Raw genomic sequence first — 26,739 nt, forward strand, 5'->3', positions numbered from 1 at the left:
TATGTTGATTGAAGAGGTCATCGATATGATGCAGTGGATCTAAGCCTTCATTGTTATCTTATTAAGAGTCCTATAGTTTATGCAAAGGCACCATGTGTTATATTTCTTATGAACTAAGACTATAGGGCTAATGCCTATAAAAGAACTTGCTTTGATTTTTGTACATCTACGAACTCTTGTATTTAATAGAGAAGGTCGACATTCTCCCACGATTTGTGGTAGAGTGGTCATCCTAGAACAAGATTAATTATGTGTTGTACTAGGTAATGCACTAGTACTCCCTTTGGCTCCTCAAATAGGTTATTGTATTCTTTTGTCGTTGCATTGAGTTAACAATGTTGGGCATATTGTTCACTTATTAAACTACCCTAGTTTCCTTGTTGCTCTCACTGTGAGCAAGTGAGAAATTATCCTTGTTGCTCTAACTGTGAACAAGTGAGAAATTATCCTTGATGCTAACTGTAAGCAAGTGAGAAATTATCCTTGTTGCTCTAACTGTGAACGAGTGAGAAATTGTCCTTGCTGCTAACGGTGAGCAGATTGAGAAATTATCTTCCTAGCCTGCTTCACTTAAATGACTTGCATCATCTAGAACGGTAAGGATTCTAAGATAACATATGTATGAGCTGCAATTTGTACATGCCACCTTACTGGTCTAGACTCAAGTGACACATGGTGATCCAAAATGTAAGGTTGTCCAAGGATGACATCACTTACCTCCAATGGAGCCACATCACATAAGATTTCATCTTATAATTGCTAGAGTACATATGGCACAACACATTGCTTCTTGACAAACACTTCTTGACCCTTCGATATCTATCCAAGAGGATAGGATTGAGGGTGATCAACAATTTTCAGCTTCAATCTTCTCACTGCTTCCAAAGAGATGATGTTCTTCTAGCTGCCACTGTCAAGATTAACATGCACGCATTGTCCTTTCACCCATAACTTGGCATGAAATAATCATTCTTATTCTTCCTCCCTTGGTGAATCAACAACGAGTTTGGCCTTGTTAGGAAGCATTGCCTTGAGGGTGGTATACATTGGGACACAACGTTCTAGACTCTCTACACCACTGTTGTGACATAGTTCCTTGATATCATGGCAAGACATGTGGGAGGCTCAAAATTTGACATTGCTTTAACTTCCATGAAAATGGTTCTCTTATGTGCTTTGTAAAGTTCATTTGAATGAAGATGATTGATGATGATGACACCATATTCGAATGGAATTTTCCTTTACCCTTGTCTACAACAAGGTTACACTAATGGCCTTTCTTTGCTTGAGTGTGTGACTTAAGAGTTTACCTTTTGCTTAGTTATTTTCACTTCCAACTTTGTTGCATATCAATATGCATCTACCAATGGATTGATGATTGAGAATTCCATTTCTTCCAAATATTAATGCAAGTGTGCTGTGAATTTCAGAATTTTCAAGTGTTGAGGGCTTCAATTAACTTGGCATTGAATAGTATTCCGCAATGAGGTCTAGAATACATTGGCCCTGCGTCTGGTAGAATTGTTGCCATTATATGTTTTCATCATCAAGTTGTCCCACTGGGTAGAAATTTAGTTCTAAAGTTTGACTTGAAATCATCCCATGGGAATATGGATTGATGCTCTGCATTTCTTTATTTATAAAAGTATTCAAACCACATGTAGGTGTTTCGTAAAAACTTGAGTAGAAAACACAATCTCTTCATTCGTCAATTTACAACAAAATATGTTTCAAAATGTTGTAATCATTCATCTAGGGCTTTTGCACAATTTCTCTTTTAAACAATGGAATGTGAATAGTTGCATTTACTCAATGGATTCATTCCACCAAACATTGCTTCATCACAGTGTGCTTCATAATGTGCATTTTTACGAGGTTGATCTCATCAAGTCTATGCAATAGTCATTCATTTCTCCACTTTATCTATGTCAGTGTTATCGGAACTAAACTGGTTCCAGCAAAACACGTTGGTCCAACCGGTTTGGAGGCAAAACTAGTCTAAACCAGAAATGACCGATTCGGTACCGAACCAGTCCGAGCCAGTTCCAAACCAATTTTGTCAGCCCGCGAGCCCCACAGCTGCGTAGCAAGGCAAGCCAAAAAATCAATTTTTTTTGTTTTTTTTATTATTATTTTTCCTAAATTCTAAACCTAATCTAACCCCCCTAACACCCTAAAGCTATTTAAACACCCCCACCCCCTCTATTCCACTCACACTATTCATTCGAGTCTCTTTCATTTCTTGAGCTAAGTTCAGTGAAGAGAATTTGGAGAGTTTTTTGCAGGGTTGTTCTGAAGGAGATTTTTTGCAAATTTGAAGAGTTGATTGGAGTCTTGGAGAGCTGGTGGTTTGGAATATTTTTGAGCTACTTCAAAGATTTATTCTTTCCCAGAAATTTTTGGGTTTTCTTAAGTGGTTTTTGCCGCTGGTGGAATATTTTTTTTTTTTCGTTGGGGCTGCAATTAGAATTTTGGGCCAGACATGTAGTGCTTCAGGGTGTGAACGGAATTGGAGTGTGTTTGAACGTATACACACTAAGAAGAGGAACCGTTTGGAGCAAAAGCGGTTGAATGACATGGTTTTTGTTCAGTACAACCATAGGTTGAGGCGCAATCAAATAAAACTCCTTAAACAAGCAACATTGTCTTTGGTGACTTTGATCCAACATCAAAATGGGTTGGAGGAGAGTCAACCAGCAACATTTGACAATGAAGACCTTTCTTGGTTGGACTTGGACCCACCTCCACAAGATGCAGAGGCAGATATATTAGAAGCACCAGTAGTAGCTTCAAGGCCAGGGCAATCAAGTCGTAATCACATTGCAAACTTGGATGCTACTCATTCTTTAGATGAGGATGTGGAGGAGGAGGATGATGATTCTAATGATGATTGATGATTTGATCATTGATTTGCTATAGTTGTAGCTTGTAGCATTGTAGGATGTAGTATAATACTATGATCTAGCATGTTATTTTGGACTATAAAGGCCTTTTAGAGCCTGCTTCTTGATGTTTGTAACATTTTTGGTTCAGCGTTTTGCACCAAGTGCTATTTTGGTTATATGCACTATTACTTGCTATATAAATGAAAACTTTTGCATATTTGTGTATAAATGGTTTGGATTCATATGGATGTACATGAATATATCTGTTTTTCCTTTAAAATATGAATATTTTATGTGTTTTGGGTAAACCGGTTTTTTCCCGGTTCCAGTCTGGTTCCGACCAGTGCCCGGTCCACAAGATTTTTCAGTTCGATGATCGGTTTGGTTCTGATAACATTGGTCTATGTAGTGTTTTATCTACAATGTTTCGTGCCTCCACAACAGGGATACCTGCTTCATCTCTTATGGTATTGTTGCTTCCATCTGCAGTGAGGTAGTTCAAGGTGGATGATGGCATCACGCCTAAATTCCTATATGTCAAGTACACCCAAACTAGCATGTGAATCTCAGGCTTGCTACAACACAATGTTGAGGATCGTTGGTGCAACTTCTGTGCATGAGAGTTGAGGCTGGAAACTTCTAGCTCTGATACCAATGTGATTCCCGGAGTAAATTAGGGCACAGAATGTCAAAGAACTAACAGCCTATAGGTGATGTGGACAGATGCACAAATAAATACACAGATGTTATTAATAGAAAATGAAATTTTAATAGATTCACGCAAAAGGAATATTAAAATCTAATCTCAGTCACAGCAGATCTCTTGAACGAGAAAATATTAGGCACACTAAAGTCTAGATTGTCCAAACCCCTCTATGATATCCTTTATATAATGGACAAGGTCAGTTACATTAGGAAAACTGAAACAGTTCAATTATGTCCAAGGCAAAACAGTTTCCAAATGGTGTGTTGGCATCATAACCACTTTTCTGGGCAAGCTGGTGCACCTCTAGGTGATGCATGGCCTCCAGGCAAGCTAGGCACCTCTAAGTAATGTATGGCCTCCAAACAAGCTGGTGTATCTGCAGAAAGCGATTTTGGGCACGCAGAGTCCTAAAGGCCCTGTGCACTATCTCAGAGGCTGTATATTGGGCACGTGTTGTTCTGGGGGCCTTGTATTGGGTGCATGCAGTCCTGAGACCCTTGTATGGGGCCACATAGTCCCAGAGTCCCGATAGGGTGCATGCACAAACCCAGAGCCCCATTAGAGAGTGCACACAATGCTGGAGCTTCTGGAGGGCACTAGAAGTGTTCTGATCAAATAATCTACAACAGTATCATATTATAGCAATTTATGCATCTTGGATAACTCGTAACTTTCTCTATCGTTAAGTTTGTCAACATAAAACTGATAAGCATAACAAAAAAGGAAATCATGAGAAACTCACTTTCTTATGAATATAGCAAAATAGAATATGAATTTTGAATATAATTTCTAGCAGAAATTCAAATAAGAAGAAAGGCACTGCAATTTGTTCTTCAGCTTACCTTCATTTAAAGCCTAGATTCATCAACTCAAAAACCAAGAACTACACTAATATGCATATAATGAGTTCGTATATAGTACTCAGAACTATATTATATGTGCATAAGATGAGTTGGTATTTGGGACTAACAACTACATGACATGTACATAATGAACTGGTAGTCGGTTGGTATATGGACTGAATGATGACTCCATGGAAAAAAGTATGATATCCAGTTGTCCCATTTTGGATAGTAACATGTGACTAAAATGTTATAAGCCAGTTAAAAATTATTCTCTCTGTAAATCTTGCTGCATATCCACAAACCCTCGGTCCTTGATTTGTCACTCAGTTAGAGTTTTGTCACAAAAGAAGATGAAAACAATCAGTGTGAGCTATCAAGTGTAGTCTGAAATCCCTGTATTCGATGGAGAAGATTCACTTAAACAACATGCCTGAGTTGAGGACTGTAAGGAATTACATCTTATTCAGGTAAATAATTCAAACTTTCAATCTTTCATCCACATGGCTCCGTTGAATGTCCCTTTTACATAGACTTTGAATGTTCTGTCTCTCCATTTCATTTTGTGTTTGTTCACATTAGCTTTCTCCACCCGTAAGTGGAACATCAATTTACCAGATTTCTGAGGCCAGGATCTCTCTTGAATTATTACAATGAAATGAAATAATTACTCCTTATTGACTCTATTCTTCTACTTGCTAATACTACTTGACAAAGAAAACCTAGGTTAACTGTTTTCTCAAACAACAAAATAAACAGAGAATCTACTCTCCACCTCCAAGCTTGTAAGTTCTCTGTTAGGCATACAACAATTTTCCCTGCAACCACAATGAAAATAGAAACGTAAAAATCTAAAAAGGAAGGCTACGGAAAAAGCAAAGCCTTCACTATGAATATGCAAACTATCAAATAAAAATTGCTGTTCAGAAAAGAGAAATAGGCTGATAAATGCTGAACAAACATGTGGATTTAATTATGGAGCTCAAAAAAGGAAGGCTATATGAAAAACAGCCATGTTTGCCCATTTTAAGCCTAAAAAATAGAAGCTTACTTTCTATATTAACCTTTATAAAATATAAACATAAAATGCATAATGGAGTGTGCCAGACTCTAGAATAGTTTTAGACATGATGACATTCTAGAGTTTGAACAGAGTAGTGTTTTATGTAGTGACATATTTCCAACATTTCACGAGGGACCACACAGCGGTAGGCTTGAAAATCCGAACTGCACAAAAGTAGGCCACAATTCTTTGTAATTGCGGTACTGTCCTTTGCTCTGATTTACCTGAGCGAGAAGGCTTAGATTAGAAATGATTTACAAAGGCAAATATAGGCATTGAAATGTAATAAAACACTTCTAATAAATGCTGTAACTGATACTCGTAATGAAATAGCAAGATTAACGTTGAAGTTCCAGAACTAGTGCTATGAGCTTTCCATCCAATTCTTCTTACTAACTATATCTAAGCAACCCAACCTATGAGATATGGATGTGTTTGACCCTAACTCTTTTTAACAAAACTCTAACTGGAGAGAGTAGGTAAATTTTAAGTGTGAAAATGCATGTCCATATTCAACAATGTCATATACAAGTCTTGTACTTATTTCAGCTACTTTTACTTGCTGTCTCTATCTGACAAAATTAATCTCAAATTTTCCAATAATTTTGGAGACTTATAAAATAGGAAGAAGCAAACCAGTGTATAGCAATGCAACCTATCATCTTGAAGGACATTCAAATTTCAACCCCTAGAAATCCTCTTAAATTACTTTTCACTACAAAAATGTATACTGATAGAAATTTTAGAGGACAAATTAGTCTCAATTTAGTAAGGTTGTATACAAGTCCTGCAAGCATCGCAGCAGCTTCTACTTGTTATCTGTATCTGCAAAAATTAACTTCCAATTAATCGTAAGTATTCCACCATTCTAAACACTTGTAACGGAATTTTGTATACAAAGGAGCTCGCCGGCACAGAAGTTTCAGGGTGAAGATTTATTACTTGAAGCAGGTTATCTCCAATTCCCCACTCAAGAAAACACATTGTTCGATTTAAAAATGCCTCTAAGATTAGCTTTGAACATCAGGTTGCATTTCCACCATGGGATCTGGTGGAGGAGCTGGATTGTCAGGTGGACCGATTGTTGCAGGATGAAAATTAATTGGAAATTTGGTAACCCTCGGCTTGTCAGCCAGGATATTCCTTTGAACTCTATCAATAAGAACTCTTGGTGGGGGCTCCTCTCGCAACTGTTCATCGTCATAGTCGTTGTTGACATAGTACCCAACCCTAATAAATTCTTGTCCCATGTACGAACAAGTAAGCAACAGCACAGTCACCCCAATGATGTCTTCATCCCGAATCTTTGATGGATCTGGTGGATCTGCCTGTACAGAAACATGAAGTCATGATTTCCCCATTTCAGTTAACAAGCACTGAATGAGGATATGAAAAGAAGTGATACCAAGCAAAATCCCCTAACCACAGAAGATATACTAATTCTGAGAAAAAGATTACGAGAAAGGTTTGCCTGAAAGACAAAACGATAGTTGCCAACATTGACAGGGCCAACAAGTACACTCTCCAACATTTGATCATAAGATTCATCTTCAGCTGATCCCACGTATATCAGCTTCCACTCCAAGTCTGTCAGGACAACCAGAGAAAGTTCAGAGAGCTTCATAAAGTCTTTGAAATGGCAAAATTAAAATTTATCTAAAGACAATCAATCAAATCTATCAAGATTCAGTGCCAATTTTTATTGCATTCCTCTTGTACAATGAAGCATTTGGTTTATTTGTACAGCATCAACAACATTGAAATTCCCAACCATAAATTATACATGGCACATATTTTTGTGTTTCAAAGTCCTGCTGAACCAAGGAAAAGACTCCCTCTTTTTTTTAAGGGAAAGGTTTAGTCAAATCAAAGTGGCAACATGGTAGAAAGGATTAAAACTCCTAACTTGTTTTTAATTTGCTAAGTCAAACTTCACCTCAGGACTTTGTTTCCATGATTCATTTCAAAAGCTCATTTTTACTGTCCTGAAAACAATTTTCATATATGTATTTAACAAGTTTCATCATTCATCTCAATTCTTTTGTAAATTTGGGAATTGACACGAGTGTTTTGCTTGCTGATCTCAAATTAAATGTGATTTTGCTTCATATACTTACACTTTTCACTAATGGCACTTCTCCTATGACGGTTGGTTTTTTGTTTTAGCACTTATCATTACCATGTTGCAAGACATTGTGAATTCACAAACCCAAATAATTTCATGAAGGCCTATAATTCACAATATTTGGACAAAAACAATAATCTGAATATGCATATAACTCACATGACACTGGGACATGGATGTCTGACATGGACATGCAGACCCCCAGAAATGGGGCAAGTGGGGCAAGTAAAGAAATATGCATATATATATGGCAAAAATAAAATACAGACATAAAGATGTAAATCTTTTGAACATATATAACATAGAACTATAATGCATCAACCACCTAAGAATACAGCATATATCAAGCATATAGAACCAAGAATTGTAGTTTTCTTGTTTAATGTCATCACAATATATTGCATAGGTAATATGATAGACGGGAATGCCAATGGAAAATACAAATTAGGGTAGAAGAATCTCATAACTTGTCCTCTTGGATCTCATAATCAAAATCACCAATATTACCACCACTAACACTAACATTGTGCTCTCCTCCCTCCCCCAAAATATTTCGTCCAACTGGTGCATCTGTTGGTGTGGCAGATGACCCCTCAACGGATCACCATCATCAAAAATGATCAGCTCTCAGGCCAGTGCATAAAATCCAAGTATTGATTCTTTGAAAACAATTGACCAATACCAACATGAGACATTAGCCATTGGTCAACACCAAGACACATGTGAATGCATATAATACATGTCTTAATCAGCATGGGTTGCTGTGAGTGTTCAAAACTTAGGTCCCAAGTCTCCTGAGTGTCTAGGTGTCCAATGCGGGAACATGGGACACATGACCTAAAAGGAGAGCATTGTGTCACTTGTTTGATTGTGTGTCCAATGTGGCGACATGAGACCCATGACCTAGAAGGAAAGTAACTTGTGATATATGATTGTATGTGGAGAGAAAGGTAAGTAAGTGGATTGAGGTGAAGAGCCCATGTGTTTGAATCTGAAGACTTTCAAGTTTCAAGGAAGTGGTGTCTAGATGTGCTGGTCTACCCTCTCAAAAGGATCTAATGGCTTACCTTAGGCATAGAGGGATGTAAGCTCAACAATGCCAAAAAGAGGGTGCTTGGAGAAGAGTGGTTTTGGAACCTTTGACTAATATTGACCCTACTAGGATCATTGGATGATTAGAGCACTAATCAAACTTGGAGTAAGGGATTTCATATGCAAATTATTACAAATGTGGCCACTTGAAAAAAAAAACAGGATTCGGATTATGGAAAATTGGAAGCTTCGGGGTAGCTATCACTTAGCACTCCTAAGGAGTATTTCCTCCTCACCTTCTCAGTTTGTGGCTGAGATGGAAATAACTTTTGATGAAGGACCATGGTTCAACAAATGCTCTAGATAAGATAAGAAAATTGTTTTAATATCCAGCACATGACAACAAAAGTATGTCAATTGGATTGCTAGGTACAATAGTATGAATATAATGTTGGAGCGCACAAGCCAATCCTATATAAAGCAACAGAGAAAAGGGAAAAAAACATATCTGCTCTCCAAGATCTAAGAATAAGAAAAAAAAACATATGTCCAAAATACAAGTGTGCAAAAATTGTTGACCACTCAAAACCCCCGAAATCTAAAATAATGTCCTATATGAGGGTACAAGAGAATTGGTATCGGGTTCTACTAGAGCAGGTAACCCTCCGAACATCCAACATTGTGGAGAGGAAGCTCTGAATAGATCAATAACTAAAAGAACTGATTTGTATAATGTCTTGCTTCCTGGAAGAGACAACCCACTGCCAAGATGTTGAGGGAATCCCCTTCCTATTGGTGTGGTGTGAACTATCCCACGATCTAAGATGATACCTCCATAGGATTGTCAAAAAAGTAGAACAACCCCTGCTGGAGGGCGTACAGACACCCCAAGGTCTCATGGATATGAACTTAAAAATGGTACTGCTATTGCCTCATTTCTTGGTGTTCCTATCAAACAGGAGCATTTGTAAGAAAGATGTGATCATCCTAGTGGTCTATGAGTTGAGGAGTGGCCAAAGAGATTGGGATCTATGGTCAAGGACCTCCCTCGTGAACAAGGCCAAGCATCTTTAGTCTGAGTAGCTGAAAAAACAAGAGAGGGAATTCTTCTTTTAAACATACAATAGAAATGTCCTTCGATATCATAATGAATGAGAAATTGGAATATGAAATGCTCCTCTGTCTCAACTTCTTGAAGGTGTAACTGTGTGAGTTGGGGTTTAACCTCTACCTATAGTTGGTGTGAGCCTACCCTAAACTTTCCTAGGGGAATCCTAAGAGCATATATCCAATGAAATTCTGTACAAAGATTTAATAATGAGGTCATCCCTCAACTCCATGAAGTGCTCTACATAAAAATCCAATTGGGACTTAAGTGTAAGAGATGACCAAGTGCATTTAAAGATAATTTAAACAAGGGAAAATGGTCTATCAAAATACTAACTAACTAAAATAGAAGGAAGACCCATGAAAACCAATAGTAAGCATGCTCCGAGCTAGTAAAAGTGATGGTCTCCGAAGAATAATAAGCAATGAAAGGATAGAAATCTTAGCCAAGACAACAAAACTACAAACACAACGTAGAAGCAAGACCAAGCTAAACACGCGATCTCTAGTTGACAAGGGTGAGCGCCAAGCACTACATGAATAAATGGATCATACATCAAAGGAGGGATTGAACTCTCTCCATCTTGTCCTAGTGAGATTCCAATAAATTGGGGCCCCAAACCTCTATACCATAAAATACCATGGGCCAAATGATGGTGTCCATGAGGAAAAACTTGGACAATGATATGTCCTTCAAATTGTTCTAGAAGCAATGTCTTGTTGATGTTTTATCGCTACGGAAGGTCTTCCACATAGGCTTGGTGTCTTAACATGTGGAAGAGATGTCCTCTTTAGGTGGTTGTTCATAAGGAGCAACTAACATGATTTCCTTCCTAAATTTTACTTGGGAAAAGAACATTGATTTATTTAAGTGATTAATGTAGACTTGGACTAATGCTTTGTATAGGAATAAATAATTAATTATTTAAGTGATTTAGATCTAATCTTCACTGTTGATCTACGAGAACTAGAATTTAATCCTAGCCCATCTACCACTAATACCATATCATATCTATTTTATCTCAGCAATTTACACAATCTAAGTCACTTAAATAATTAATTATTTATCCTTAAATAAAACATTTTCCCAAGTCTACATTAATCACTTAAATTAATCAATGTGTTTTTCCTTGAGTAAAACTTAGGAAGGAAATCATATTAGTTGCTCCTCATGAGCAACCACCTAAAGAGGACATTTCTTCCACTTGCCAAGACATCTAGCCTATGTGGAAGACCTTTCGTAGCTATAAGACATCAACACTCCCTCCTAGCAAGGAAGAGATTTTACACCACTGTTAAAATTGGCAACCAGGGCAAAACTTCATGTGGGTCATCTTATTCATGGCTAATAATATTTTTATTAGATTCCTCTCGTCGAGAGGTGTAGGATTGATATAAAGATCATCCAATTCCGATAAGTATTCATGGAGATATGAATTTATTTTGATTATGGAATTATTATCAAGCCGACCTACAACTCATGTAGGCTCAGAAGCCCAACAGTCGCATCTATTCACCCTCCAACGTTGTGTATAAATATAAGAGGACTTTTCCTCATTTAGACTCACTCATCTCATCACATCTCTCTCTCTCTACTGCGCAGATATGAGTCTCTTCTCTACTGCGCTGAAATGGGTCTCTCTCTCTCACACATGTGAAGCCGGAAACTGTTGAAACTGAAGCTGCAACTACAGAAGTAAAGATTGACTTGCGTGGCCTAGAAGATCTCCTCTTTGGAACTGCATTGTAGGTTCATCTGAACCTCCTTTGAAAGCCGCAACTTTTGGTGGTGGAATGAAGTCAATCCGACGAACGGTTTGCAAGATATCGACTGCCCTAGTTTGAAGCCGGAAACTGCTGAAACTGAAGCTGCAACTGCAGAAGTAAAGATTGACTTGCGTGGCCTAGAAGATCTCCTCTTTGGAACTGCGTTGTAGGTTCATCTGAACCTCCTTTGAAAGCCGCAACTTTTGGTGGTGGAATGAAGTCAATCCGACGAACGGTTTGCAAGATATCGACTGCCCTAGTTTGAAGCCGGAAACTGCTGAAACTGAAGCTACAACTGCAGAAGTAAAGATTGACTTGCGTGGCCTAGAAGATATCCTCTTTGGAACTGCGCTGTAGGTTCATCTGAACCTCCTTTGAAAGCCGCAACTTTTGGTGGTGGAATGAAGTCAATCCGACGAACGGTTTGCAAAATATCGACTGCCCTAGTTTGAAGCCGGAAACTGCTGAAACTGAAGCTGCAACTGCAGAAGTAAAGATTGACTTGCGTGGCCTAGAAGATCTCCTCATCTGAACTGCGTTGTAGGTTCATCTGAACCTCCTCTGGAAGCCGAAACTTTTGGTGGTGGAATGAAGTCAATCCGACTGTCGGTTTGTGAGATATGGTCTGCCCTAGTTTGATAATGAAGCCGCTAATGCTGATGCTACTGATCTAGGGTTTGCTACTGCTAATATGAATCAGATTTATTGTACTATTTCTCTCTGCTGAATTATTGAAGATAAAAGAAGATTTGATCAAAGGGTTTCCCCACACATTGTGGGGTTTGTCCCTAGCTAGCCGCCACATCTTGTGTCTCTTATCTTGGCTTGTTTTCTGTCGATCGTTTAATGTTCTATCTGCACTTTACTTTATGTACATGTGATTGCTAATCGGTGGAATATAATAAGAAAAAGAAGTAAACTGTTATAAGCATAGAACATACCATAACTTAACAACCACCCCCAACTTTTCCTCGTAAAACACAAACTTCACTAGAAGCTTGGTGAGAATGTCTGCAACCTGCTCCCCTATGGAAATGTAGTGCAATCTCACAACACCTCACTAGACCATCTCTTTGATGAAGTGATACTTGATATTTATATGTTTGGACCTATCATGAAACATTGGATTTCCAAAGAGCTTAGTGCAACTCTGATTATCACAATTCATCATGGGCCCATCTCAAGGCCAAATAACCCTGAGAGCATCTTGCAGAGCCATATGGCCTCGCAACTCACCAGACTCGCTACCATGTACTCAGCCTCTACAAAGCTAAGTACCATTGTGTGTTGCTTCTTGTTGAACCATGAGATCATAGCTAATCCCAAGCTCAAACAACATCCAAATGTCCTCTTCCTCCTCCTTGCACTCCCTGCCCAATCTGAATCTATGTAGCCCTGAAATTACACTCCACCAACTCTGATATACCTCAATCGATACTCCACTGTACCTCTCAAGTACCTGAGCACATGCTTTGTTGCCACCCAATGAACCCTCCTCAACTACACCATGAACTGGCTAAGTATATTCACAACAAAACAGATATTCAACCTAGTATTGACCGGATACATCAAAAGAACCTATCAGCTACCTATACAATGTGGGATCCACCAACTCACTCTTAGAAGTGCTCAGCTTCTTCAAGTTGGTGAACATAGGTGTAGACATAGACCTACAATCCTCCATCCTAAATCTCCTCAGAACCTCCACTACATACTTGCCCTACCCAAGGAAAATCTCTCTTGGTTGCTACCACACCTCCAATCCCAAAAAGTAGTGCATCAAATCTCAAACTCAAAAGCAAGTTCCTCCTTGCACATCCCTATGAGCTTCTCTAATCTTGTCAAGAAGAAATCAACAACATACAGCACCAAGATAAGTAGCTCACCTCAACAAATACAAAGTACAAGTTTGAGTTTGCCTCACTCTTGGTGAAGCACAAACCAATAAGATTCCATCAATCCTGGCATAACATGCGTGTGGAGCTAGCTTCGACCCATAAAGGGTCTTCTTCAACCTGCATACATGAGGCTCCCTCTAATGTACCTCAAAGTCCTGAGGCTACTCAATATACACCTTCCTCAATCACCCCATTAAGGAAGGCAGTCTTCACATCCATCTAATGAATCCTCCACTCGATCTCTGAGGTAATAGAAATGACCAACCTAATAGATGCATATTTGCCGATAGGAGCAAATGTCTCCTCATAGTCCACTCCCTCCTTTTGAGAGAAGCCTCTCGAGTCTCACCACAAACCTCGCTTTGTGCTTCTCAATGCTTGATGTTGTAGATCAATCGAAAAGTGACCATTGACTTCCCCTCAAGCCTCAGCACTATGTCCCACACATCATTCCTCATGATGGAGCTATACCACCATGGAATCCCTCCAAACCTATTGATCTACTGCCTCCTCAAAAGGAGAAGGCTCAGGCTCACTGATGCTACTCATCAAGGCTAAATATGTTAAATTTTAGGTATGTTCTATGCTTAGAGCAATTTATTTCAATTTTCACAGTTAGCTCAATATCTTTTCCAGATTAGCAATCACATCAACATTAAAGTAAATTGCAGATAGAACATAAACATAAATCGCAGAAGACAAGCCAAGACAAGAGGACACAAGATGTGGCGATAGCCATGGACAAACCCCAAAGTGGGTAAACCCTTGATCAATTCTTCTTATATGTTCTTCAATAGTTCAGCAGAGAGAGAGAGAGATAGTACGTTTACAACAAAAGTCAACACTTTGATTTATCTAGATAAGAGCATAGATCATCTCTAAGAAGATGATACATGAGATCAGTTGAAGACATGCTGCCTCAACTGATTCTCCAAGGTGACTCCTTCACCTATCGTTGAGCTGCATTTCGTCATCATGATGCACCTCACCATGCTGCACCCATCATCACTATGTTGCATCTCATCATGCTTCATTAATCATGACTGTACCCATCACTGTACTGCATTATGTGCCATTGCTGCACCATGTTGCCTTACTGACTTACGTGTTGGTTGCATCTTGCTTGCTTGTTTTCCCTAGCTTGCTTGTTGTCGCTAGCATGCTTGTTGTCTTTTGCATGCTAGCTGTCTCTTGCATGCTAGCTGTAACATTGCATGCTTGGTGTATTTGCCGCTAAGTACCATACAATTGTCCCAATGTTAGTTAGTTGTCCCTTGCACGCTGCTCTCCTTCGGAGATAGGTGCTCCGACAGTTCCCGGCAGTTCCCGACAGTTCTAGCAGTTCCCAGCAGTTTCGGCAGTTCCGGTTGTTCTGGCTGTTCACGGTAGTTCCGACAGTTCCCGATAATTCCCAACAGTTCCCGATAGTGCTGGCAGTTCCAGCAGTTACAGTTGTTTTGGCTGTTCCCAGTAGTTCCGACAGTTCCCAACAATTCCCGGCAATTCCGGCTTCTACCCTCTGGATTAGGGCAGCGTTATCCCTTAGGATCTCTCCTCCTACTAAAACCCAAAGACAAGTAGAGAGGAAGAGATCCCAAGTGTGTTGAAATGACTTGAAGGCCACCTCTATTTATACTAAAATGTTGAGCACAAGTGGGGTTTATTTGGTTGCTGGCCGACCTTGACGAATTATCCAATAACACAAATAAATTCATATCTTCATGAATACTTATCGAAATCGGATGATCTTTAGATCAATCCTACACCTCTCGATGAGAGGGATCCAAGAAAAATATCAATGTCCATTAATAAGATGACCCACATGGAGTTTGGCCCTAGTTGCCAATTTTAACAAAATAGTTGGAAAATATAGCAGGTGGTTTACTTTCCCTAAAAGTCCATCTAGGAGCCTCCACATGCTCCTCCACATCCCTCAAGGTCTATTTGGCCCATCTCAACCTTCTCTTGGTAGATCTCACAGAAACCTATCGCTCCTCTAATCTATAGGTTGTGTCCCTACTGTTGGTCCCTGCTCAACCTAAGGAGCCTCTTGCTCCTGACCATCTACCCTTGCTAGCTCTGTCATGAGAACTCCTAAAGGTCCTACCCTCCTCGAATTTGTCATCTCGACTAATAATGGCCCTCCTCTATCCTGTAATGTGGACCCTGTAGGCCTTTGAGACCGCATTGTAGCCCACAAAAATGCCCTTCTCTAATGAGGGCTCCAGCTCAGTCCTCTTCTATAGGTATGTGGGCATAAATTGGACTGTCGAAGATGCTCAGATGATTCATCTTCGATCTCTCTCCTGTAATCATCTTCCCAAGAGTCTTTTCCTCCAATACTTTGCAAGGATTCTTGTTCCGCAAGTAAACAGAGGTATTGCAGGCCTCTGCCCACAAAAACATAGGCAAGTCTTGATCATAGATTACTGCCTTTGTTACTCCCACTATAATCTTGTTCTTCTTTTTTGCAACACCATTTTGTTGAGGGTTGTAAGGCATTGTGATTTCCTTCTTGATCCCTACCGCTCTGTAGAAATCCTGAAACTCACTGGAGGTATACTCACCCGCATTATCAAATCTCAATACCTTAATCTTCTTCCCAACCTGGTTCTCCACAAGAACTTTGAACTCTCAACAAGTATAGGTTGTTCTCCTTACTCCCTATGACTCATCTCATGCTAGGATCAACCCCTTTCATCCTAACAGATACTTCACCTCTCATGAAGTTGAACTCTAGTCCTCTATCCTCCGTCACAGAAACTAAAGGAGATTCTTCTCCAACCCTGGCACAAACATCACTTCCTTCACCTCTATGATACTCCCCGAGTCCATTTAAAACTATAAGTTGTCAATGCCCTCTACTGCATACCTAGTGTTGTCACCAAGCTCCACATATAAATCTCTAGGCTCCTTGGCCATATTGGTGAAGATATCCCAAGATCCCATCATGTGATGAGATGCTCCATTGTCCACAAACCACACTCCTCTCATAATGGTGCCAAAAAAACATGACAACAAGGAAAAGTTTTTCTTGAACTTCTCAGCCAACTCATCCATCTATGTTGTGGTTGTCGTATATGTCTTCCCTTTGCCCTTCTTGTTTGGACATTGTCTGGCATAATGACCGAACTGGTGACATGCAAAGCACTTGACTTTGATCATGTCCTCCTTTCCTTATGAAGATCCTCCTCCACCGTAGTTCTGCTTGGACTTCCCCTTGTCCTTCTTAGCTTGCACAGTAAGAGGAAGTTCCTCATCCCCACCTCCACTTCTATATTGTCCACCAATTCCTAAGCTCTCCAAGTTTTCTTTCTAGATGAAGTCATCCCATAACCGGCCCCAATAAAGAAGGTATTGTCTAGCAAGTATCCCCTCCACAAAGTTGGTCCACTGCTTAATGCAACCCTTCAGAGCTACCTTCACTAGCTCTGAATCACTCAAAGCTTCTCCCACAATTGATAGCTCATCACAATCCTACTAGATCCTAGTGAGATATGAGGCCACGGTCTTTGATCTGTTCATATGAATGTTGTTCAAACTTCAACTTCTCTTTCAACACCATTTTCTAATTCACATTTGTACTCTGGTATAGACTAGTCAAGGTCAGCCACATCTTATGTGTTGTGTCCTTCCCTGTTATGTAAGGGATTACGTGATCCTGCACACCATCCAAAATAATTCCCCTTGCCTTCACATCCTTTAGCTTGTGCTCGACTGCTTGGATAGGGTCTGTAGGAACCTGGATTTCCGTAGATGTCTTCCCTTTGCCCTTCTTGTTTGGACATTGTCCGGCATAATGACCGAACTGGTGACATGCAAAGCACTTGACTTTGCTCATGTCCTCCTTTCCTTACGAAGGTCCTCCTCCACCGCAGTTCTGCTTGGACTTCCCCTTCTCCTTCTTAGCTTGCACAGTAAGAGGAAGTTCCTCATCCCCAACTCCACTTCTATATTGTCCACCAGTTACTAAGCTCTCCCCAGTTTTCTTTCTAGAGCAAGTCATCCCATAACCAGCCCCAATCAAGAAGGTATTGTCTAGCAAGTATCCCCTCCACAAAGTTGGTACATTGCTTAATGCAACCCTTCAGAGCTACCTTCACTAGCTCTGAATCACTCAACGCTTCTCCCACAATTGATAGCTCATCACAATCCTACTAGATCCTGGTGAAATATGAGGCCACGGTCTTTGATCTGTTCATACGAATGTTGTTCAACTTCTCTTTCAACACCATTTTCCAATTCACATTTGTACTCTGGTATAGACTACTCAAGGTCAGCCACATCTTATGTGTTGTGTCCTTCCCTGTTATGTAAGGGATCACATGATCCTGCACACCATCCAAAATAATTCCCCTTGCCTTCACATCCTTTAGCTTGTGCTCGACTGCTTGGATAGGATCTGTAGGAACCTGGATTTCCGTACTTGCAATTCACCTTCAAAAAAATGGAGATTCGTTCCTTCCATGGACTGAAATCACTAGCCCCCTCACTCTCTCCTCCACTTGGCTCTTTTCGACCTCCACTCAGAAAAATTCCTACCTCTCTTCAATCAAGTTGAGCTGCACTTGAGAAACTCTCTCTCAATCACTCTAAACAAGAATGTGTCTTCATCCTCTCCCTAGGCTCCTTTATAAAGGCTAATTCCATAATCTCCAAAATATCCTATCCCTCTATCAATTTGGAGATTAGGGATTTAGCTTTGGAAATTATAAAGGAGCCTAAGGATAGGACGAAGACACATTCTTGTGATTGGGAGAAAGTTTTTCAAGGGCAGCTCCACTTGACTGAAGAGAGGTTGGAATTTCCCTAAGTGGAGGTTGAAAGGAATCAAGTGGAGGAGACGGGGGGGGGGGGGAGGGGTGCGGGGCGGCAAGTACAACCAAAAAGAAGGCCAAGTTATTTGTTGAAGATAGACTGATTTAGCAACCAACTGAGCCCACACATGTGCAGACCATACAGGCTTGAGGAGGTCGAGTTAGTAGGCAGAAAAGGGTGTCGTACAAAGCTAGAACAGGGCCATACAACAGTGATAAAGAGGCCAAATTTATTGCAGAGGGGGGGGGGGAGAGGTGGGGGCAGCAAGTACAACCAAAAAGAAGGCCAAGTTATTTGTTGAAGATAGACTGATTTAGCAACCAACTGAGCCCACACATGTGCAGACCATACAGGCTTGAGGAGGTCGAGTTAGTGGGCAGAAAAGGGTGTCGTACAAAGCTAGAACAGGGCCATACAACAGTGATAAAGAGGCCAAATTTATTGCAGAGGGGTTGAATTTCTAAGGCATTTTAGAGGTCGATTTCTTCCTACAATAAGCTGAATGATTTCCTACAGCAGGCCGAGTTACAGGTTTTGCTATAGTTGATAAATTTCTATGTAAAATTCTTCAAGGTTCTGACTGTAGTTTTAGTGATTAATATAGAAGTGAAGGTGGATTGTTCTGGGTCATTTCTCTGTTGTTGCATGTCTAACTAACTTCTCTTGTTATTTCCACTGCAAATTTTTCAAAAGTTAACATACCAAGGTATTTATTTTAAAGCAGTTTCAGAAATTTTATTAAGGAAAAATATTTTTTTGGGTTTTGTGTAAACTGTTGAGATAAAATAGATTTGATCTAGTATTAAAGAATTAACATGTCTCAAACACAACTAGGGAGTCATATCCCTAGTTGACCTAGGGCTAGAAGCTTTCTTCAAACCAAAAGGAGGCTCTTAGAATTGAACCCCCAACTAACTATATGTTATGGTGATCTCAATCTCCTCTCCTCAAAAAAAAGAGTGATAATACCCATAGAAGATTACAACCTATGTAAAAAGAAGTGATAATCCAAGAAAACATTCTTCAACCCATTGAAGATTATAACCTTGGTTTTACCTAAGTTGATTGTCAATTAACAAAGACCACAAAATCGTGACAATGCATCCAACTATCTCTAAGTACCCTCTAAGAATGAAGCCAAGAGGATCACATCAACAACAAAAAGAACGATGGAGAAGAATGAACACATCATCATCCTAGATATGCTTTTGGAGGAAGAATCTAGCTTAGCAATGCAGAGCCAAATAAGGTAAGGGAGAGGGGGCACCACTGCTTGACCCCAATAGTACTCTAGATAAAACTTTAGACTCCCATTGTTGTGCAAAGAAGACCAAGCACAGACTTGTATGGTGCATGATGGCACTAATAAGGGTCTCTAAAATGCTAATGTACAAGGGATAATGAGAGAGGAAAATGGCCAATTAGGGTCATGGGATTAACAAAAACCAATGTATAAACGGGATTGAATCTATGTTGCACAAAACTTCTAGGAACCCGACATTTCAGGCCGTACCCATACCAGAAACTCCGAAACTTGGCTGAAACTCAATCATCATGTAATCATCTATGAGAGTTAATATAGAATTGTTTTTCCTTCTAAATTGTCATCTATGGGTCTTATTCCCTTTTTTCTTGCAAAGATAATGTGTTATTCACTTATTTATTTATACATATATTTTTATATATACATATATGACGTTTCGACCAACGTTTCCATTTTTGGGAGGTGACATTTCTAAACGTACCCGTTTCGGAAACTCCAAAACATTTCAGCGTTTCGTGCAACTTAGGATTGAATCCTAGTTGGCCAAGATATGATAACTAGCACCTCTCTTATCAAGGAAGCAAATGAAGTGGCTAAAGTTTACGTATCAAGGAAGGCTATTCAAGATCAATGATTCATGGGATTCGCCAAGATAAAGAAAGTGCCTACCATAAATTATAAGAGGTTTGAAAACATCATTAGATCAATAATGAGACCTTACTAAATCTAGATCTACTTTGAGAAAACCACCCAAAAGGATGAGATCACGCAGAGCAGAATATGGAACTATGTCAACATATAGGGCTTGGTAAGGACCCCCATTTAAACCATTATGGATGGTGAAGTATGAGGAGGTTGGAAATAAATAAACATACCACTATGAAAATGTCCCTATGAAGAGGACTTATGTCGTTAAGTTAGATCCATCTGAACCTGGCATACTCATTAGCAACCACCATGGAAATTCTAACTCAAAGATAGTGCCAAATCAAACAAAACACATCACTTGAACCTCTAACACCTCCTAAGCTAAAGGTCTCCTGTCTACAAGCTGAACACCAATGGTAACCAAGGATGCCTAGTAGAATCTCAGTAGGATTCACATGGGTCTCAACCATGAAGAGAATGCTTGATGATCCAAGTGTGTAATCAATAATGCCCAAATAGGACCAAGAAGCTCCATTACCATTCCATCACCCCACTAGAAACCTCGAGCCCTATCACCCTCCCTAACGGGTCCATCATTTGGGAGGCTCATTATAGGTCTAACTAAGTGAAGGGGAGTCCCAAATAACCACCCTAATATTCTTGATGCTAAGTTTGCTAACCCATTTGTCGACATCCCATTCCTCTACTACCAGTTTCGTGGATTACTTGAGTTTCGCACCCTAAAATTTTGTGATAGGTATGTCCAAGAAAATCCTGTTAAGGGAGAAAAGTATTTAATTAGCTTGGAGAGCCCACAATCAATCTCCCAAAGTATAAAATAAAAGGAATAAAGTAGAACCAAAACCAAACCAAGCATTCTCAAGGCAAACATCAACTACATCCAATATGTCCCAAAGACATGAAGTTTCATCTTGCACTAAGTCTTGTTGCCACACAATCTAGCGGGGGTCCTAGGAGGGGTAACTAACTACTAGACCAAATAACAACAATGGGACAAAGACCCACTGTCACCTTATAGTCAATGTCCCTTGCTCTTTACAGACTTTCACCGATGGGAGGAGTCCCGCTATGAAGGAAATCACTTATAATAATGGGATCAGTGATAGGATATGAAGTAATTCCCAAGGCCTATTCAAGGAAAGGCTCAATTAGGGCTCAATGCCTCAAGAGAAGCTAAATGCTCTCCAAGAAAGACCTATGAGGAAAACCTAAACCTAGGGTTAGTGATGTTCAATAATGATGAGTATGCCTAAAGTCAAGATCTTCAATATGATATAGGACCTCTTCTAGAAGCGTTACAAGATGATTTATCGCTTGAAAGAGAATTTTGCTTTACTAGAGAGACCTAGAAAGAAGCTTGTGCTAGAACTAGGGTTTATGAGTAATCGTGGGAGGAGTTCCTCCAATGTGATCATTAGGTCAAGCTAGCATAGGAAAGGGTCAAGAATAATCAATGTATCAGAGTAGTATGTGCAAATGACCCTCAAGAAGACCTCTCAACCTATGATGTTCAAGATAGGCTTTCAAATTCAAAGCTAGGGCTTGAGTTCTCTCACAAACCAACTGTGAAAATTCCTTGAAACTTTGAGAATCCTTAGAGGAGACACCAGCACAATTTCTTGTCCAGACAGAATTGAAAAAATCCTCTGATGGAATTCGCAAGGAACCCTAGCTAGGCCATCTAGGAGGGGCCGAAAAATTTAGGAGGAGAAGAGAAGGAAAGAAGGTGACCACCAATTTTTCCTTGGACCAGTGCCTACTTCCCTTGGCTATGGAGTTAATGATGATTCAAACTTTGCTAAATTCATCCTCAAGGAGGCTAAAAAGAAATGCCCTAGCAACCACTTTTCAACAATTACCAACCTAAGATCTAAGGACTTTCATGGAAGAAAAACAAGTTTCAATCAACTAGAAAGATTCATCACTTGTTATTCAATGAGTAACATGTGCAATTTCACAATCTAACTATCTTTACAATGATATTCAATAAAATTAGGGCACACAAGGTCTAGCTAGTTGCAATAATTCGACACATTAGACATTATTTCATGGAAAATCTTCAACAAAAATCACTTATAATATAACAAGAGATATATCCAACCATAGAACAAGAGGCAGCGCCAAGAGAAAGCGAAATTAGCTCCCAAAAATATCGAACTACATCAAAGAAATCCAATTTCGTCCAAGAGAAAGAAGTGTGAAAATCTTTTACAAAGAGATCCAAGTGACGATGATGATGATCTCTCTCAATGGGAGAGATCAAAATTTATATGATCCTCTATCTAATTCAAATGAGCCTTAAGATGCCCTTAAACATTATTTTAATGTGCAAAACAACATATCCTTGGTGACAAGCCCCCAAGTAGCTCATAAAGTGAAGAATAAGCCATCCAAAATGAACCGAAATGATGAAACCATGGTGCACAAGGGCCTCGTTGAGTCCTCAAGGCGTCAAAATGAGAGTGAGGGATCCATGAATGATAAACAAGGGGGCAGCCCCTTGATATCCAAGTAAAACATCATGTGGTGCTCCAAAGTGGCTTTGGGGCACAAGTCATGGTCTCATGGGACTCCTAATGAAAAATAAGCCTGTAGATTGCTCAAAATGAGGGCACAAAAGACGGTGCTTGCCCTCCCATGTCTCAAAGATGAGATAAACCTCCTCTAGGCCTCGGATCAGATGCCAAACCCTCTATATACTATTAAGTTGGCCGGGGGCATTGCTAGTCCAAGTGCATTATCTCGAATATAATGTGGGGCAATGAACAAGTTGCTTAAGCTAACGAGGTTGCTCATGGAATGAGATAATGCTCTGTGCTTCCCCTACAAGTGTCAATATGATCGTTTGGTGGGCTTGGGCCCTAGTTAAATTTCCCAACCCATGATGAAACCACCTGCCAATCTTGTATAAGATCAAATGAGCCTCTTCATCTTCAAGTACAATAATTCATTAGTGCATCTAAGTGAATCAAGCTTGTTAGTCAAGGGCACAAATCAAACTTCACAGTGGGCTTCCCTTCCAGATTTGGGGCTTTGAGCATGTAATGGTGTTACCACCCTAGGTAGGAGTGGTTAATAAATGATCCTATTAGGTGTTCCCAACCCCTAAAGGGAAGGAGATGTCCAAGGTACATCCTTCGAGTGGTAGGTGCCATGTGAATAATGATGAGGTGGATTAGAACACAAGCGTCTCACAGCCAAATGCCATGGGCTCAAGGGTGGTAATGATGAGGGATGTCCACATATTTGTATGTATGAATGTAGGAGGGAGCAATTGTGGTACATGAGTTACCCCGACCTTTGTTTTTCCACCCTTTTTTATTTGCCTTTTGTCTTTTATTGATTTTTCTTTTAATTTACTACTCAGGGCTCCAATGGATGAGAGCATGTTGTGTATGATATAGCAGTGATTACACCTTTAAGGTGGAGCAGTTCATCACCCACCAGGGGTTGGGACATGCATTGGATTCCTTAAAGATGCAGGGGGTGCTCATAGGGGCCCTAGGAACCAGGTTGATGGCCATAATTATAAGGGGTAGAGCTCATGTTTAGCATTTTCCCACATGTTAAATTATATTGTCCCTGCCATCTTTTGCATTTTGTGGTATTATTTCCTTTGGTAAGTGGCCTTTATATGCTTTTATTATTTTTTACTTGCATCAACCTTTGGGGCATTATTATAGGCCCAACCCAGATATGTGGACACGGAGGGGGATGTACCAGAGCCTTGTGGACGCAGAGGATGATGGAATAGGGCATGTAATGTACAGAGGGGAGTGAAAAATGTGGAAAGGAAAAACGAGACCATGTTACCAAAATCGCGGTTTCCCAAGTAGTGCTCTTCCCAAAGCTGTAAGCTAGTAGGGGAGATCCCACAAGACTAGGGTTGAGGATTAACCCCCCATTTAAGGTGAGGGAACAAGACTATAGTCGAAACCCTTCGTCCTTCCAAGTTACCCAGTAATCCATACCCGAGTGTGCCCAAGAAAAACAAGCATAAGCACCCAATTGCACAATGAAAGACATTGCTTTAGGATTGGATGGCCCACCTTCAAACATACACTCTCGATAGATGGGCAAGGGGACATACGATTGGCTCAAGGAGCGGAGATCAACTTGCACAATATCTGCTACATTGGTGGCTATTGGGGCTATTGGTTGTTGACTGAAGAAAAATCTAGGAAAAAAATTCTCCTATGTGGTCAGTCATTGGTGGTGGGTAACAAGTCCAAAGAAGTCAAAGGTGGAGAGCTATGTTGCACAAAACTTCTAGGAACCCGGCGTTTCGGGCCGTACCCATACCCGAAACTCCGAAACTTGACCATCATGTAATCATGCATGAAAGTTAATATAGACTTGGTTTTCCTTCTAAATTGTCATCTATGGGTCTTATTCCCTTTTTTCTTGCAAGATAATTTGTTATTCACTTATTTATAACCTTTTTTAAATATATCTACACAAATATGACATTTTGGTTGACGCTTCCATTTTTGGGAGGTGATGTTTCTAAACGTATCCGTTTTGGAAACTCTAAAACGTTTCCATGTTTCGTGCAACTTAGGTGGAGAGAGAATCCCCACATTTTAAGGTTCAGTCTTGATTTCTTGTTGAATAATGCCTACTAGGATCAAATATCGTCTTGTTTGATTTTGAGATACAACAATTTAGCATGTGGGAACCCCTTAAAGGAGGTAGGGCTCCCTACTCTTTGTTTTAAGTTACCAAATTTTAGAGCTAGAAATAAACCCAAGCACAAGAGAGCATAGCACTTGATAGGTAGTGGTCGTTAGGAAAATCACTTTATTAAAAATGAAAAAGAATCACCTAATGTTAAATTTGGATTAACATGTTCCTTGCTTAAGTCAATCACTTCATTAGCCCATTATTAATTCTATTATTCCATTACAAATCATATTTACCATTGACTGAAAGAAAATTCAATGTAAATGCAAAAGACAAGACAAGACAAGAGAATACAAGGATTGGCTTAAGCCAAGGAAAAACCTCAAGATGGGGAAAACACTTGAACAATTCTTCTTATTATCAAAATCAAATGATCAGCAGACAGAGAGAGTACAATCAAAGTCAGAACTCACTTACCATGAATGATGATTTGAACCACTATCCAAATACCACGGAGGCAGCCCAATCAAGTATGCAATTTTGTCCTCAAGTAGTAGCAGACAAGTACTAACCAGAGATCAGGAGTAGCTTAAGCAATGACAGAATGGTATCCTAAAGGAACTCAGTCCTTGATCATATGATGCGATCTTCTTTCCTGAATGGAATAAGCTCAAGATCGTCCAAGAATGGATAGTCAAACAAGGTCAATGAGTTTTGTCTAATGTCTGCAATATGGGGCTTAAGTATTTAGTTATGTAGTAGCATTAGACTACTCACAGACAAAGGTTACACTCTTTGTATTGACTACGGCCTACCCTCCTTGATTGTCGCTGAGATGCAGGATATAAACAATGATCCAGGTGGATATTGGTGGCCACCCGCCTATTCCACTTGGAGCCCCAACACTATCTCTTTCAGTTTTGCAGTTTCCTTAATTGTAGCACAGTTTACTATTTTTGGGAGTTTTTCAGGTCTTGAACTTCCAAAGCCGTTTTGAGGCCCTAAACGACGTTTTTTGGGAAAACGGGGGCAAACATGAATCTTCAACTGATGTTTGCCACTCGAAAGTTGTAGTCCTCAAATAAATCTTTCAGCGAGGTATTGTGCGCGTCAAACGGAGATCATATGCCAAAGTTACGATCCCGGGAAGATGATGTACCAATTTACCCAAACGGGGCCCATAGTTTTGGCGCTTCATCTCCTAGGGTTAGATTTTTGAATGTTTAGGGCTTTCCATTGTTTCTCAATAATAAATGACCTTCGAGCCTCATTGTAACTCAGTTCAGAGACATGTAGCCGCCACATCTCTTCTCAGAGATAAGCTACCATCACCCGAACTAGTTTATTTCCATTATGTTTGTAAGCATATTTCAATATTTGATATTAATGAAATGAAGTGTTATTTCCGCTGCATCTCTATATTTATGGTTATATCTGTGATTTGTTGCGTTAATATTTGAGTTTGGATCAGTGGTATCAGAGCGGTCTGCTCTTTCTGTGTTTTTCTTTGCATGTCCCCAACGAGGTCAAGATATAAGGAGTTAGGGCTCGACCTGGTCGAACCTTTGCAAGACCAACCTCGCAAATCTCGATAGCCTCCCATGGCAGAAGAGAAGAAAGGTGAGGGGGCAGGAGATCCTTTCAAAATCTTGCTCGAAGAAGCCCTCGAGTGATAAAGGAACACAATGATGGACAACTTTGCCCAGATCCTTTAGTGGCTACCCAAAGGCGACACATTTTTTTATAGCACCCACTTTGGAAGCGCCATGCTCTTTAAGGTACAAGTTAACTTTGACATCCCCATATTTGAAGGACAGATAGATGCGGACGCCGTAGATAAATGGTTAAATCTACTAGGAGGATATTTTTTTGTTCATGATTTTTCCAATTGGGAAAAAATTACTTTTGCACTTCTCAAAGCCACCCCCCGCTCCAAGGAC

The 26,739-nt window shown here is 39.9% G+C and overlaps 1 protein-coding gene across 1 annotated transcript in view; it reads right to left on the reverse strand.

The window, feature by feature from the left end:
* Nucleotides 1–6,077: 6,077 nt before the first annotated feature.
* The window catches only part of LOC149179192 (histone chaperone ASF1B-like), a 76,846-nt gene continuing 56,184 nt past the window's right edge, over nt 6,078–26,739 (reverse strand). The window contains exons 2-3 of the mRNA XM_089420558.1: nt 6,968–7,083; nt 6,078–6,824 (exon numbers count right to left, since the gene is read on the reverse strand). Of these exons, the coding sequence (XP_089276684.1) occupies nt 6,507–6,824; nt 6,968–7,083 (434 nt within the window). The 3' untranslated portion in view covers nt 6,078–6,506. The remainder of the gene's footprint in view (nt 6,825–6,967; nt 7,084–26,739) is intronic.

Source organism: Pinus tabuliformis, chromosome 4_1, assembly GCF_031772625.1.
Source record: "Pinus tabuliformis cultivar Carrire ecotype Pingquan chromosome 4_1, CPIR1, whole genome shotgun sequence".
NCBI lineage: Eukaryota > Viridiplantae > Streptophyta > Pinopsida > Pinales > Pinaceae > Pinus > Pinus tabuliformis.